The 14,885-nt window shown below is 29.7% G+C and overlaps 2 protein-coding genes across 4 annotated transcripts; one reads left to right on the top strand and one right to left on the bottom strand.

The window, feature by feature from the left end:
- The first annotated feature begins 5,892 nt into the window (after window positions 1–5,892).
- On the top strand, window positions 5,893–11,823 carry Th1 (negative elongation factor complex member TH1). The gene is made up of 12 exons (XM_076910032.1): window positions 5,893–6,024; window positions 7,057–7,237; window positions 7,314–7,533; window positions 7,615–7,722; window positions 8,975–9,124; window positions 9,305–9,435; window positions 10,121–10,308; window positions 10,412–10,664; window positions 10,752–10,962; window positions 11,268–11,408; window positions 11,482–11,611; window positions 11,685–11,823. Exons 2-12 carry the CDS (start codon window positions 7,062–7,064, stop codon window positions 11,717–11,719), a joined length of 1,743 nt encoding a protein of 580 aa, XP_076766147.1. The 5' UTR covers window positions 5,893–6,024; window positions 7,057–7,061; the 3' UTR covers window positions 11,720–11,823.
- On the bottom strand, window positions 11,761–14,885 carry LOC143432995 (protein stunted). Of its 3 annotated transcripts, XM_076910035.1 has the most exons (4): window positions 14,765–14,885; window positions 14,546–14,676; window positions 12,789–12,829; window positions 11,761–11,931 (listed from the first exon to the last, which is right to left on the bottom strand). In XM_076910035.1, exons 1-3 carry the CDS (start codon window positions 14,791–14,793, stop codon window positions 12,819–12,821), a joined length of 171 nt encoding a protein of 56 aa, XP_076766150.1. In that variant the 5' UTR covers window positions 14,794–14,885; the 3' UTR covers window positions 11,761–11,931; window positions 12,789–12,818. The 3 variants fall into 3 exon arrangements, with proteins under 3 accessions (XP_076766150.1, XP_076766149.1, XP_076766148.1); XM_076910034.1 differs by lacking the exon at window positions 12,789–12,829; XM_076910033.1 differs by lacking the exons at window positions 11,761–11,931; window positions 12,789–12,829 and adding an exon at window positions 14,352–14,380.

The following is a 14,885-nucleotide window of genomic DNA, read 5'->3' as shown; positions in this document are numbered from 1 at the left end:
GGCGTACAGCCCCACCCCACCAAGGAGCTCCGAAGGAGGATCCAGGCAGCCCGAGGACCACAAGCGAATCAATTAGCGAGCGACTTAGCCAGCGACTAGATCACTGAGCGATTTTGCAAAAGTAGAAAGAGAGAGAGAGAGAAAGGGAGATAGCGAGCGAGAGGACCAGCAGCGCAGGATTATCTGAAGAAAAGAGTATGAGTTCTTATACGCTAAAGCGTCCCATTTTTCTGTCGCATTTCTTTTCTCACGTTTCATATATTATATTTTGTATCGCCAAGTGAGTGGTGATCCCCGGTCGTTCGTTGCGTGTGGCGTAATTTCCGTAGCCCTTCCATTCTGTCAAGTCCACGTCAAGGCAATAGAAAAAGAAGCCGTGACTTCAGTATCCCGCGACCTGAGTTTGTTAGTACTACTGTTCGGGTAGCTGGCGCCCAAAGTATCCTTTGTGACTCGCAACTTCGAAATACCCTCACCTTAGCGGTTATTTTATGTACGTGATTAATGTGATTGTAACAATTAACCACATTATTTCGCGTATGCCCTTGTGGCGTGGAAGCAGGGTCGCGACCCCTTCCGAGGCCGGGTTCAGAATAGTCCTGTTCCTATCTACTTTCTAGCGAAACCACTGCCAAGGAAACGGGCTTGGAAAATTAACCACATTATATTAAAGATACGTTTCTCGTTACCAGTGCTTAACTTATAACCTCTTTGTCGAGCTCCCTTTGCGGATTGTAGACGGGTTTCCGTCACAACCTCTTCTTCGTATATCCTGTTTGTAGTTCACCCTTTTTTACTCGTATTACATGTGTATGATCATACTTTCATCTTCATAGCATCATTTCCATCCTGATGTATTATTTTAATCAAATGGACGTCTCTGTAAAACTATAAGCTGCAACAAAGCTTATACAATGGATTAGTAATAACTTACAAAAATTTGACAAGCAAACGATATACATAAATTAAACATACAGAAACATCATTTTATGGAAATAGCATGAAAAAAATGATGTATGTAACATGTAATAAAACCAATATGTTTGGTTATAATGTACATTGATGTAACAAAACTAAAAATTTACATTCCATTCTATCCTGTATCTTACTACTTTTCATTAAATAAATTAAACTTCGATGTGAAATATTACCAACTTAGTAATATTTTTTAAAAGTATTAGTAAACTACACTAACTTTGATTTTGTAGGTAATTGTGTTCTAATATACTGTGCGATTTTTAATGCTTATTCATTCGTACAAAATAACCGTACTTCTTCTCCAACAGCTTCTTTAGGCTACTATGGCGATTATGCACAGAATGACATTTCCACAGTATTAGTGGAAAATTTGGGCATTTCGTTAGTCGTAATACTAACGTGAAAACCGCGTCATTTATTATCGCAACACTAAATGGATTTAAAGATTAAACAATTCAAAAAATATCAAATAGAATTTAATCTCTTATACGCGAAGCAAAAATTAACAAGCAATAATTATAAATTCAGCACACAATCGCGATCTCATGATTCGCAACACTAAAAGAGCAATCACAATTATCATTTTTACGCCACCCTAATTCAAAGCACGATATATTAATTAATACACAACTCTAATAAAAATCGCTATCTGGAGTTAATAGCAACTCTAATAACAATCGCAATCTGGAGATAATCGCAAGTCTAATAAAAATCGGGACCTGGAGTTACTCGCAACGCTAATAAAAATCGCAATTTGAATTTATTTGCAACTCTAATTGAAATTGTAATTAATTATTCGCAACACTACAATTGAAATCGCGATTCGCCCAGCATATGGTGGGCCGACAAGCTCTGCTGGCTAAAATATACTACACTACACAAATACAAGCATAATGACAGAAAAGTAGTAATAAGGAATGACTTTGCATTCAGAGAATTACTTCCAAATGCATAGTCATTAATAATTGTCCTCTTCTTCGGGCCTCTTCAGCACATAGCTTCTTTCTTCGGGCATGAAGCCTAGAATCCTGGAACTTATATCTAAGCTGCAGATTCTCTGAGCGCAAACCAAAAAATAACATACAAAGGTGAAATAAAAATATAAATCGCGAAAGTTCTCAACGCACGCAGACAAGCAACGATTGTAAATAATCGTTGTTCGTACAAACATTCCACACCTCGAGTAGAAAACACGTTCGTTTCGAGCAAATCGCAACCGCGATCGCGGGTCGATTCAAAAAATCAATGGAGTAAAGTCAGTAGTGAACGGCATCATCCGTCCGCGCCAGCTATACCACCGCTCATTCAAATCTGATTTCCTGAAACAGGTTAAACCACGCGAAAAACGCGCCTGCCCAATCGGAGACTGTGGTCAACCTGCCTGGCCCTACCTACTTATTACTAGCAGACAAACATACCAGAAGTAAATTACCTACCTACCTAGCCCTATATTTAAAATAGCAAAAGATTCACGCCAACATATTCATTCAACCTCTGGAAATTTCTCATTCAAACACTCCGGCGCAAAAAACCTATACTAAAGAGAACGCCCCGAGATGCCTCCAATACCCGAGCTTATATATTATGACATTTAAAAACGCGAAGTGCAAGAAAACCTATCCTGAGCTAATAAATAATACACAAAATAAATGTTACTACTCATGGATATAGTGGTATATCCACGGTCACTATGTTCACAAAAAAAATTCTATGTAATTACAACCAGTCACCTGTGCCGATTTGGACCTTTCGTCCTACGACATGATTAAGTGACCAGAAGAACTTAAAGGCATCGACTCACCGACCGTAAATCGATGATGCTTCTGATGTCTAGAAAAAGTCATCGGGGATGCTACTGATATCTTGAGGAACTACTGCTGCTGTCTCACTGAAATCGAAGATATGGTAAGTGTAAAGAAAGTCATATTATGAATTAAAATTTATGTTACCACACAATGAATCAGTTAAAAAATATCAAGAAATGATGCTTACCTCTAGAAGGATATCATGAACGTTGTCGTCAGGATAGAAGAGGTAGACGATTCTATGGTAGAAATAGCTGAAAAGCTTAAACAGAAACCACATTGTTATAGTTTAGCCTTTTAAAGATCTTGTTAATATTTTTGATTATTAATTTACTTTGTTGTAATTAATTTTGAGATTGATTACAATAAATCAGTCACAAATATGTTAATTTAATAATTAAAAAAGGTTAAAAGTTTATCAAATTTGGAATTGTAAGTAAAGTACGAAAGATATTTACATTTTTGGCTTTTGGAGCACAGCTAGATCCTTTAGGTGCACAGCAATTTGACTCTAAAACCGAGGCAGCACATATTAAAGAAAAAATTAAGAATAAAAAAATATATAAATAAAAAACTACAATGCTATAGCCATTTACAAGCAAACACTGACTCTACCCTTTCGCGTATGAACATTATAAAAAAAAAAAGTAATTAATACTATCCATCGCAACAAATACTGACCCTACCGACTTCATTGCGCGCGGTCACCAAAATATTCTTACAAATATTCAAAAACATTATTATTAAAAAATATTACTTTCTTTTTAAACTATTGAATTATACAAAAATGTTTATATAAATAAAATAAATTATAAAATTTGAATATATAAAATATATATTAAATATATAAAATATATTCAAATGTTATAAACTATTTATGAACACACTAAGAATTTATGATAGATCTATAAACATTCTATTAGGATTATTTGTTATCAAAATTTAAAACATATTTAATATTCTTAATCAGTGAACTATATTATATGTCATAAATATTCGAAATTGCTTGCAAACATAATTATTAAACAAATAAATCACTACTTGTTACATACATCATGTGTTCGTTATGAATTACATATCAAATATTACCAAATAATAAATAAGAAGATAATATAAATTTATACCATACGTTATATATTACAGTCTCTGCGTCACAGCACTATTAGTAGTAAATGCAATATTACCATATCTGCATGAAAGACATGATCCGTCCTTGCAATATTAATGATTATCATGTCCGTTACGTATTATATCCATCGTTTGAATGATGTAGTTGATTAAAAATTTGTAACAGAACAAAACAAAACAATTAGAATAAATATACAAAGGTAAAATTAATTATATTAACATTTTATAATAGACGAGTTCATAATCATCATATTTTCAAAGTTCAAACAAAGTCTATGGACAACTACGAACAGTGAAATGCATAACAAAAAGAAAAGCAAAAAGAAAATTCAAAGATAAATTCATATTTATAATGATAACCTTTAATAAATAGTTAATCAAGTATGCAATGATTAAACAAAGTTTATAATGGAACAAAAGAGTAATAGAATAGTAATTAAGAATACTACGGAGTCGATAAGCAAGCTTGTGAACGTACCTCGAAAGCAGAAACGTGCGTCGAAAAGTTTTATCAACAACAGAGCAGTAAGCACGTCTTGCCAGCAGTAGAGGGCGACACGAACTGACTGCCAGTGCCACACTTCGTATGCTCCGTAGACGACCGTGCGAGGACGAAGGCGTCCGAACGTAGTTTTCCAACTACGCTGTTATGTCAATCCGTGGCCTTGGTATTTCGCTATCTGCTTGAACTGTAAATAAATCAGCTAATTGAAAATCTACTACAAAAGGCACGTCTTCAAAATATAAGTTCCAGGAAAATTCTTGTGTATTTTTCTCAGAAAGATGCGCAATGTTGTGTTATGATAAACATTCTCCTAGATAATTTACACAGAGAAATTTACATGTTCTATATATGTATATATACGTGTATAACACATAAGATAGATAATATTTTACTATACGTATTATTTTATTATTTATACAATCGTTAATTGCAAATATTGCAGTATATTATGTACTGAAATACTCGAATTCTTGTCGTAAGAACGAAATTATTGCAATAAATCTCATTTTCGGAGCGAAATTCAACTATCGGAAGGAAGGAATATTTCAACTTACATTTCTCCGTATTTCGTTGGAAATTTATATCATAAACTATCACAGCACGTTCTCGAAGCTATATTTTCACTTTTCTAACGATTTAACTACTCGAACACGTTTTATCTAACTTAAAAGTATCAAAATTGAGGAAAGAAAGAAAATTAAGGACGAAAAGAGACGCTATGGGCACGAAAGCTTGAACTAGTCTAGAAAAGCTTTGAAAGCTTGAACATGATTGGTCGATTATGATCCATTATAACTATCATAAGGACTATTGAACGTGTTTTGAGAAATGTTTATAAAATCTGAACAAGAAAGCCAACATAAACTTTCAAATGAAGTATAAAATGTTTAATTATGTTGATATAACAAAGTATTTCTATTTAGAAGTATTGAAGCTCTAATTGTTAAAAACTTAATTCAATTTATATATAAATTGAAACATACTAATTATAATTAGTATGTTTTTATTTCTATCTGTATGTTTAATATAATATATTATTACGGTTAATTTTTTAAGATTTCTACAAATTTATTCCGTACAAATCGTTCGTTGATGTTTAAGTCTAAAATCGGTCTATTTTTACCCGCTTTCAAATCAAAAAGAAAATAAAATTATTTATTCATTTTTAATGGTAAAGTAGGTTGAATATATATATGTATTTATTAATTTCATTTTTTTCGTCGTTTCTTCTGTGTATGGGTATAGAAAATATTTTGCGGAAATAACATTTGTATTTGGCGCTTATCGATTCATCAAGAAATAATATCAGTAATGTACGCTAGAACCGAATCTCGATAAAAAATAAGCCAAACTTCAGAGGTTGGTTAGCTTGGTTCGAATCAGTTTGAGTTTGACTGCCAAGCATGTAATTAGTTCTTTTTAGTAAGAAGTGTATTGTTGTTACCTCTTAAATAAATAAAAACAATGTCAATTATTTCGTGTTAAGAATCGTTTGTGTGACCATTAGATTTTCTAATCTTGTATATTATACGTTTACCTGTATAATTTGATTGTAATCCCGTTGTTTATAAATTACGTAGGTTAAAACGCTATATTAGCAATAAAAAGGTATAAATAAATAATTTTTATATTGAAAAATATGAAACATGTTATGATTGTACACGATTGTAATACAATTACATATTTAATAATCTGTCTAACAAATTACTTTAGTATTATCTTAATCTCTTTTCTACTTTATGATTTGTATAGGTTACGTGTAATAAGTTATACACTGTTATAAAAATTTCTTTTTCGGTATTAATGTATAATTGTAACAACTCAAAGAATAACTTACATATTAAAGAGTTATATGTTATGAGAAAATACTTACGAAAACAAAAATTTATTTAGTTTGTCTTTAAACTTATTCATGTGTATAATTTTTTAAAACATTTGTATATTATATTCCAAATAATTAAATGACAATATTTCAATATGTTAACAATACTATTTTATTTCAAATAAAGTAATGCTTTTATAAGAAATGATAAATATTAGATGTTTACATCATAAAATATAATAAAAGAGTTTTATGTAAACAAGTTCATATGAAGAAAGTAGGAACGAAAGACACAATGCGACTTATTTTTTTCATTTGCATTATATTTGAGATGATTTAACTTCTTTTGATGAATAAACAATTTCGTCGTTAAATTTGAAAGTATAGTAAAATAAAATATATTTAAAATCGTATCGAATCATTCAAAATGGTTTTTAACTGTTATTTTATCACATCTTATTGTGTCTATGTGTGTGGGATCTACCACCATATGATTGTTTTAATATAATATAATAAAAGATATAGATTTCTTCTATTAAAAGAAAGTAAGTAAAATTGTGTTATTTTTGGCTAAAAAATTGAAAATCAATTTATATAACATTACTTTTTTAAAGAAATAGTATAATGTATTAGTTCATGTTTCACTTGAAGATGCGTTAGTCAATAATAATATGTGAATACTTTATATTAGGATTTTCTATTTATTAATACACAGTATTTATTTTGATTACTTAATAAATTTTTGAAGGAGTGCATATATTAATAAATGTGAATATATAATAATTACCATGATATTAAGCATTATGCATTATCTCTAGAAACAATGGAGTCAGATTATGATGAAGATCATGGGGCTTGGACAGAAGAAATGACAAGAAGTGAAGACTGTAGGGGAGAAGATAGTTTTGATAATCCTCAAGAAATATTAAACGAATGTTTAGATAAATTTAAGACACCAGATTACATTATGGAGCCTGGTATCTTTACACAACTTAAAAGGTATAATACAATATTTTATAAATAGTAGTTATTATATGAATGGTGTATATCTTATAATTTCTTTCTGCTCCAATAGATATTTTCAAGCTGGTGGAAATCCAGAACAAGTAATAGAATTGTTATCTAAAAATTACACAGCTTGTGCTCAAATGGCAAATCTTCTTGCAGAATGGCTTATACTTGCTGGAGTTAAAGTTTCAGATGTACAAGCTATGGTAGAAAACAACTTAAAGGATATGATACTGAAAACATTTGATCCTAAGAAAGCAGATAAAATCTTTACAGAGGAAGGCGAAGTGTGTTTTTAAAACATTAATTAAATACTGAGTTAAAGATTTAAATTTAGTTAATATTTAAACCTGATTTTTTTTTACCAGACACCTGCGTGGTTAACTGAAATGATACAACATCCTACTTGGAGGTCACTTATTTACAGACTTGCAGAGGAATATCCTGATTGTTTGATGCTAAATTTTACTATAAAGGTAAAAATAGTTTTTAAATATAAAACATAAATTTTTATTAAATTGTTTAATTATGTAGTGGAATAACTAGATAACTGCTTTAAGGTATGCATTTACTGGTCTTGGCTTTTTTTTTATATGAATCTATATTTTTATTTAGCTAGATATGCGTAGCGTACTTTGAGACAAGATCATTGATCTATTACATTTTAATTCTTCAAGCTTGTTCATAATCATTCTTACTCTTCAAAACTTATCTCTGTTATACTTTCTTTTCCTACACGCTATAATGAAATGTACACATATCATCAGGGATATCTGTTGTGGTCGATTAGTAACATCTTTCGATGTAGAACGAGACCTAAGCAATTATATCAGATCATATCCTGTGTCTTTGCTATAATTGCAGCATCATGTGCTATATAGTAGTGTACCACTGCTGGACATGCCTGAATGCTAGGCACCAGTAGTACTAGTCAATAGTAGATTTGGACCCAATCTTTAAACTTTACCAGTCTTTACCTGGTCCATGGGGCATCTCTTTTCATTAGGTGAGTCATCTTGATTCCTTCGGGCTTCATCAATTCTTTTAACCAAAAGGTTAGGTGTTTAGTTAGGTGGTTAGTGGTTAGGTTTAGTTAGGTGTTTGCTTTGATTTCCCGTCGTCTATATATTCCCAGGATTCCAACTAAGATTAGGCTTTCAGTCTTTGCAAATCTAGTGCGTACCGCCTCAGTACTGAATTTTCTGTGAGAGTATTCTATCTTTGATGGTAGTCATCGCAGCTTTATAGCTGTACTGGTTGCTTTCTTGCAATCTTCTTTTTTCTGAGTGGATCTGGGTGACGATCTTTTTGATCTAGCCTTCAACGATCTTTGCCCGCTATCCTTATCTTCACCTTGCTTCTCTTACCATCTTCTGGTATAATTGCTGATGTTGAGTTGGACACACTAGAAGCAAGATTTAGATTCCTCCATGTTCATACTACCACTGATGATAGGGCCTTTTCTTGGATGACAGACCAGCATATGTCATGACCATACTTCTCTCCTTTATATAATAGGAGAAAATCCCTCGTTTACACCGGAAGTAGGGGAAATATTCTCTTAGAGGTATCAATTTCCTCCATACGAGCTCTGCTGATCTCTTAAAGGTCTTAAATACCTACACGAGACTGCTCTCCACTTTTTAAAAGCCTCAAGTATTTGTTCCGAGAGCACATTTATAAACTGTTTTGCTGTTGCATTCTAATATTTGATTTTATTTTTAATAGCTCATATCTGATGCTGGATTTCAAGGTGAAATTACAAGCATTTCAACAGCTGCACAACAAATCGAAGTATTTTCTCGAGTTTTAAAGACTGCAATTGCTGGATTTTTGCAAAACACGGAAAATTGGCAATTTAGTATACAAGAATGTGCGGTTAGTATTGCTATTAAATCATCGGTAAACTGTTACTAAATGAATTGTACCTGTATTGTATATAATTCTATATTAGCTAATTATCTTATCAGTGTTAATTACTTTAACGTCAATAAATTCGTGACAAATTGTTATGTTTGGTATTTTTTTTAGTGTTTAAATATAATTTTTTGCTCATAGAAAATGGTGTGTCACGGACAACACACTTATGTCTACAGCCAAGTTTTATTGCAAATTCTTGCTCAAGAATCTCGTGGTGGATTCATGATGAAAAGGCTATCTCAGGAAATCACTAAATGCGCTCAACAAAAGTAAGAAATTAATTTTTTTACATGTTATGAAGTTACAACTATTACATATTTGGCACTAATTTTGTGTTAACGTGTTCCATACACGATATCGAAAATTAGTTCTGTTTATAAAAATTTGCACGTTTAGATATTATTTATTTAGTATTTAATTAATTGTAGTTGTCAAAATAACAACCTTTTTATGAATGAATTAAAAGAAAATATAGAAAAATTGATTTAATAAAAAAATTATTTTTCTGATATTTCTTTATTGAAGCTATTCAAATTATACTATGAACAATTTTCATATCATATGAAGTACATGAGATATTTAAATATCTTCCTTTAAGTGAGATATTCTATGTATGATCTCTAGAAACAATTTACAGGTCATCCTTGACTAAAACATTTCGTTAATAATGCCAGGCCGTAACGAAGGCTTGAAGATGCGAGTGTAAGCATTGATTCGTGTTTTCTTACAATTTTTCGTATTCATTTAAATGTATAAATCAAATATTCTTTATTATTATTTTTTTTCTTGGGATTCTTATTATGAGAAAACAGTTGTGTAATTTATGGCTATCCTCTAATACTTGCTGCTAAATACAACACTATAGTTTCCCACATGTCCTTTCACCTTCAAAGCCTACCTATACATATATAAGCTATATTCATTAATAATAAATTACATATTGTATAAATATAGCCACCATGATGTTACACCAATAACAATGGCACTTAATGGAGCTTCGAGTAGTCCTAGTGCATGTCAAGCACTGGCATCAATGTTATCGCGGAATACTTTAAATCCAGCTGATATCAGCGTATTATTTCGCAATTATTCTACTGCAGAACCACCACCTATAGAACTACTTCGTAATCCACAATTTTTAGGTATAAATGTACAACATTACTTATACAGTTATATGTACTCGGTTGTTTTTAGAATCCCAATAATGCATGCAGGATAATTTATTAATTAAGTTATTAATTTCAGAACTATTAATTGATGCACTTTTTAAACCTGGAGTAAAAATTAATCCTGAACATAAATCCAAGTACATATATTTATTGGCCTATGCTGCCAGTGTATGTGATATTCCAGCCAAGAAAGGTCACGCACGGAAATTAAATAAAGATGAATTAAAAACAACTATTCAAGCTATAGAAAAGGTTCACAACATTTGTAATATTAATAAGGGATCTACTGAATTAATAGCCGAATTACAGACTTTATATCAATGTATAAGGTACAATTTATCCAAAACAATATCAAGTTTGCACAATATTGTTGTCATTATTTATAGCAAAATATATAATATAATGTTTTTCTTCAGATTTCCTGTTGTAAGTGTAGGTATAATCAGATGGGTTGAGTCTACTGTCACAGAACCATCATACTTCAAATTATGCACAGAACACTGTCCTGTACACCTTGCATTACTCGATGAAGTTGTAGTTTGTCATTCTTTACTGCATCCCAAAGTGCTGCAACTTCTTGTGCAATTATTTGAAAGTAAACAGGATGAATTAGAGATACTTGTGCAGGTGAGAACAGCTTAAATTCAATAAAAAAAAGTAAAATAAATTAATAATAATTATAATTCATATGAATAAATTGGATCATTGGTAACATAAAGAAAATTTCATTTTTAAGACTCAATGAAACAATAATAATATAATTAATTGTTTTATTAAATTGCTAAACAATTATTTTTGAATATTTTCTTTTAGAATAAGACAAAGTATTTTTGAATAATTTTTATTTTACTACTTCAAATAAAAGCAAATATAAAATATATTTTTAGTAAATGTATACATTTGCCTAATTACATATTTCTTTTAATGTACAGTTGGAGATGAAAAAAATGTTAATTGATAGAATGGTTAACTTATTAAGTAGAGGTTGCGTAGTACCTGTAGTGTGTTACATCAAACAGTGTTGGCAACGCGGAGATACAGACGTATCCCTAATCAGATATTTTGTTACTGAGGTATAGTAAAATTATTTTTTTCATAAAGATATAAATGTACATGTTTTACAAAATCAAAATTCATTTATACTAGGTTTTAGAAGCAATAGCTCCACCATATACAGCTGAATTTATTCATTTATTTTTACCTATGGTAGAAGATGAAGAAATTACAGGCACAATGCGCGGTGATAGCGATAATGATCTTGTGTCAGAATTTATAGGTAAGTATATATGGTGTATACATAAAGATATGCGTGTAATTGTTTAATATTTAACACATATTATATTTTTTAGTACATTGTAAAGCACATTGTCCTACTATAAGGTGATCCTTTAAAAGTTGCGGAAGGTGGATTAGATTAAAAAGAAATTTATAATATTGTAAGATATTTTTACTGCATAAGAAAGAATGTTGAATTGTCATACATAAATTACTATTATATTAGATCATTTCCTTGTTTTGTATACAATATGCAAGATTACGCATATGTATATGTGAAGAACAGGATTTCTCCAACCTGTGATATAATTTATGTATTTTCTGCAACAAAAACAATTATTGCAATAAAATATAATTTTTGTAGATTAGAAGCATTCGTCATAAATAAATAACAGGAATTTTCAGATACAATGTTTTAAAGTGTTATATATTTCACAGAAAAATTGTTAATAAAACATACATGGTTTTTAAAAATCCAATCTGTTATATGTGTTAATAATGCAGCAACACATCCCTATTACTTTTGGTTAAATTCTGAAGATATAATATGTATGGAGTAAGAAAATCAACTATGAAATAGCATACTAAAAGGAAATGTCCTAAAACTTCCTTCTTTCAGTAAAATTAATTAAATTTTGAATATGGTGAAAGTTTTATAACATATAAGTGACACAATGATGTTTACAATTTTGCTTTCTTTTCATTTCTTATTACTCCTTTGTATAGTTTTTAACACGACTTACTTGTAAATGCAAATACAACTCCTTTGAATATTTTTTACAAACTTACATTTTGTATTAAGAATATGTAAACTATTATTCATTATTGTTTCTGTAGTTTTTACATCAGACCTTCATAATTTTATATTAATAATATTTTTATTTAAGTTTCTTTCTTTTAAATATCATGCAAAAAAATGTACAGTGAAAATTTAAGTTGTTGTGTAAAATAATAGCCTTTTAATAAAAAGTATATAGTATTCGCTAATGTTGAATTTATATTTAAGTTTTAAATTCTCTAAACTGGAATCCAATAATTTCAACACATATCTTTTAAAACCTTAAGTACTGAATTTACCTTGATAATTTTTATTTTAGTAAAGATAATTATGTTGATAAATAACAATCATGCATTGCATAAACGTACAACCCGTCACACAATTTGAGTGCAACACTTACATACGATTCTAAATTTATATAGATTCATCACTAGTTTTCAGCTGCAATAAAAATGATAGTAATAAGTAACAGAATGTATACAACATGTACACAAAATATTCCTACATTTGGTTCAAAATATATTATTCATTATAAAATATATGATTCCATTTGAAAACATAAACTTAACCTTTATATGTCTTCGATGTGTCTATACATAAAAAATTTACAAACACCACTTAATGTGCTTTCCTTAACTTTTGTCTACAACATTTTTTAGTATCACCAACAATTTCAAAAATATTTGAATGGACCAATTTAAATGGTACACAATATACTATCACCACTATCTTTCTAGTAACATGTAGCCCATAGGGGACGCGAAGGATATTTTGAATGATAATTGATTTTGTATGTGTAAATTAGTTACAGTTTATAGTTAGTTATGATAATTTTGGTATGTAAAAATTCTGATATGTATTAAAATATTTTTTATCATATGGTGAATACTATTTATTCTAGAATTTATGAGTCCTTTCCCTAATTATGTGTTATATAAGGTAACACATATAAAACAGATCCTATGAATAACTTTCTTGTTTCTGAACAATATATAATTTGATATTAATAATTCTTTTGTAAGTGGATGTACAGAGGAGATATGAAGATCAAATTTATCTTTTTGGATGGAATCATATATTGTTAAATAAATAAATATTAGCATTTCTTAAAATATACCATTCTCTACTAAAAAAAATATTTAAAATTAATTACTAATAATTAAAATATTTATGTCAAAAAACTATTAGTTTACAAGATATTTTAATTCCAATAATGCGAATAATAATAGTAATGGGTGTCTTATATTTTGTTAATGATATGTAGTATTTTTTTCTATAATTGTTCAAAAAACTAATAACAAATTTATATATTCATATATATCATTTGACATGACTAATTGTATTTTCTATCCCCCATGAAAAGAAATTAATAATAGAAAGTAATATTACATACTAGCCTACATCAACCTATAAATAGATTTAACTAAAAATGACATTTATAAACAAAAATAATATATTTTTCCATAACATAATAGAGAGTAATGAAACAAGTTTAATATCATTTTACATGTAATTTGTACTTACATCTGATACATATTACCAGCTATCCCTTATAATTAATTCTAATGGTTTTTAGTACTGTACACTGAGTGTCATTGATTCTAGTGTGGTATGACATTAATGCATGCTGAGGCCAGAGCACTGGTAGATAGAAACCTAATTTATCAACATTAGTATACTTTTCGTGATAAGAACATCTCCAATTTTCTAAACTTTTTATTAATTTTATGATATAGATTAAAATCATGTATTTTTTATTGTACTTTATTTGTGAGTTATTTTTTTTTTTATCAGAACACATCACCTTATGATAAATGTTGATAGATTAATGTTCTATTTACCATCATATATAGCCTTTCCACCGTGTTCCCAATGCAAATCAGGCTACAGACTTGAACATGTGTCCGTGTTATGTGTGACACCAGAATCAATAAGACTTGGTATATTTCTTATGCAGTAAAGTTAGATAGAATACCCTTTATATATAATAAGCTGTAAAATTGTATAACCGCATAATAAATTAAAAAATATAGAACTACATAAAAGAACATTATGTACTAATATTACTACAAACATATTTTCCTAAAGATGACAAAAAATAAATGTAGTTTTAAAATTTATAATTGGAGTAATTTAGTATCATATTGTAATACTCACTAGTGGGTTTGCCATCTTTCCATTGAGTAAATTTTACGTTTACTTCATCACGTTTTAAAGCTTCTGCTCGCAAATCCTGCTTTACGGCCTGTCTAACAAGTTTGGCAGCTATTTGCGAATAATTTATGTAACTGAAATGTGAACACAAATTATATAACATTTTATAATAATGCGATTATTTACTATTGGTATCAGAGATTCTTTAAATAAATATTTTACTTTAATCCAGCTTGTCTCCACACAGACATTGTTATTTCTAAGAAATTATCTTAATTCAACTGCAAAAGTTGTACTAAAACAGAATAGGTTAATCGTTCTACCGCAAAGTAGTACCTGTGGT

This window comes from Xylocopa sonorina, chromosome 2 (genome assembly GCF_050948175.1).
Source record: "Xylocopa sonorina isolate GNS202 chromosome 2, iyXylSono1_principal, whole genome shotgun sequence".
Taxonomy (NCBI): domain Eukaryota; kingdom Metazoa; phylum Arthropoda; class Insecta; order Hymenoptera; family Apidae; genus Xylocopa; species Xylocopa sonorina.
This window is presented reverse-complemented; position numbering and strand designations above follow the sequence as displayed.

Excerpts from the sequence above, each read along its gene's own strand:
- Th1 (XM_076910032.1), top strand. The coding sequence starts at position 7,062 with ATGGAGTCAGATTATGATGAAGATCATGGGGCTTGGACAGAAGAAATG. Across the intron at positions 7,238-7,313 it reads ATCTTTACACAACTTAAAAG|ATATTTTCAAGCTGGTGGAA; the intron begins GTATAATACAAT and ends CTGCTCCAATAG. Across the intron at positions 10,309-10,411 it reads TCGTAATCCACAATTTTTAG|AACTATTAATTGATGCACTT; the intron begins GTATAAATGTAC and ends TATTAATTTCAG.
- LOC143432995 (XM_076910033.1), bottom strand. The coding sequence starts at position 14,793 with ATGTCTGTGTGGAGACAAGCTGGATTAAA. Across the intron at positions 14,677-14,764 it reads TGGAGACAAGCTGGATTAAA|TTACATAAATTATTCGCAAA; the intron begins GTAAAATATTTA and ends TTCACATTTCAG.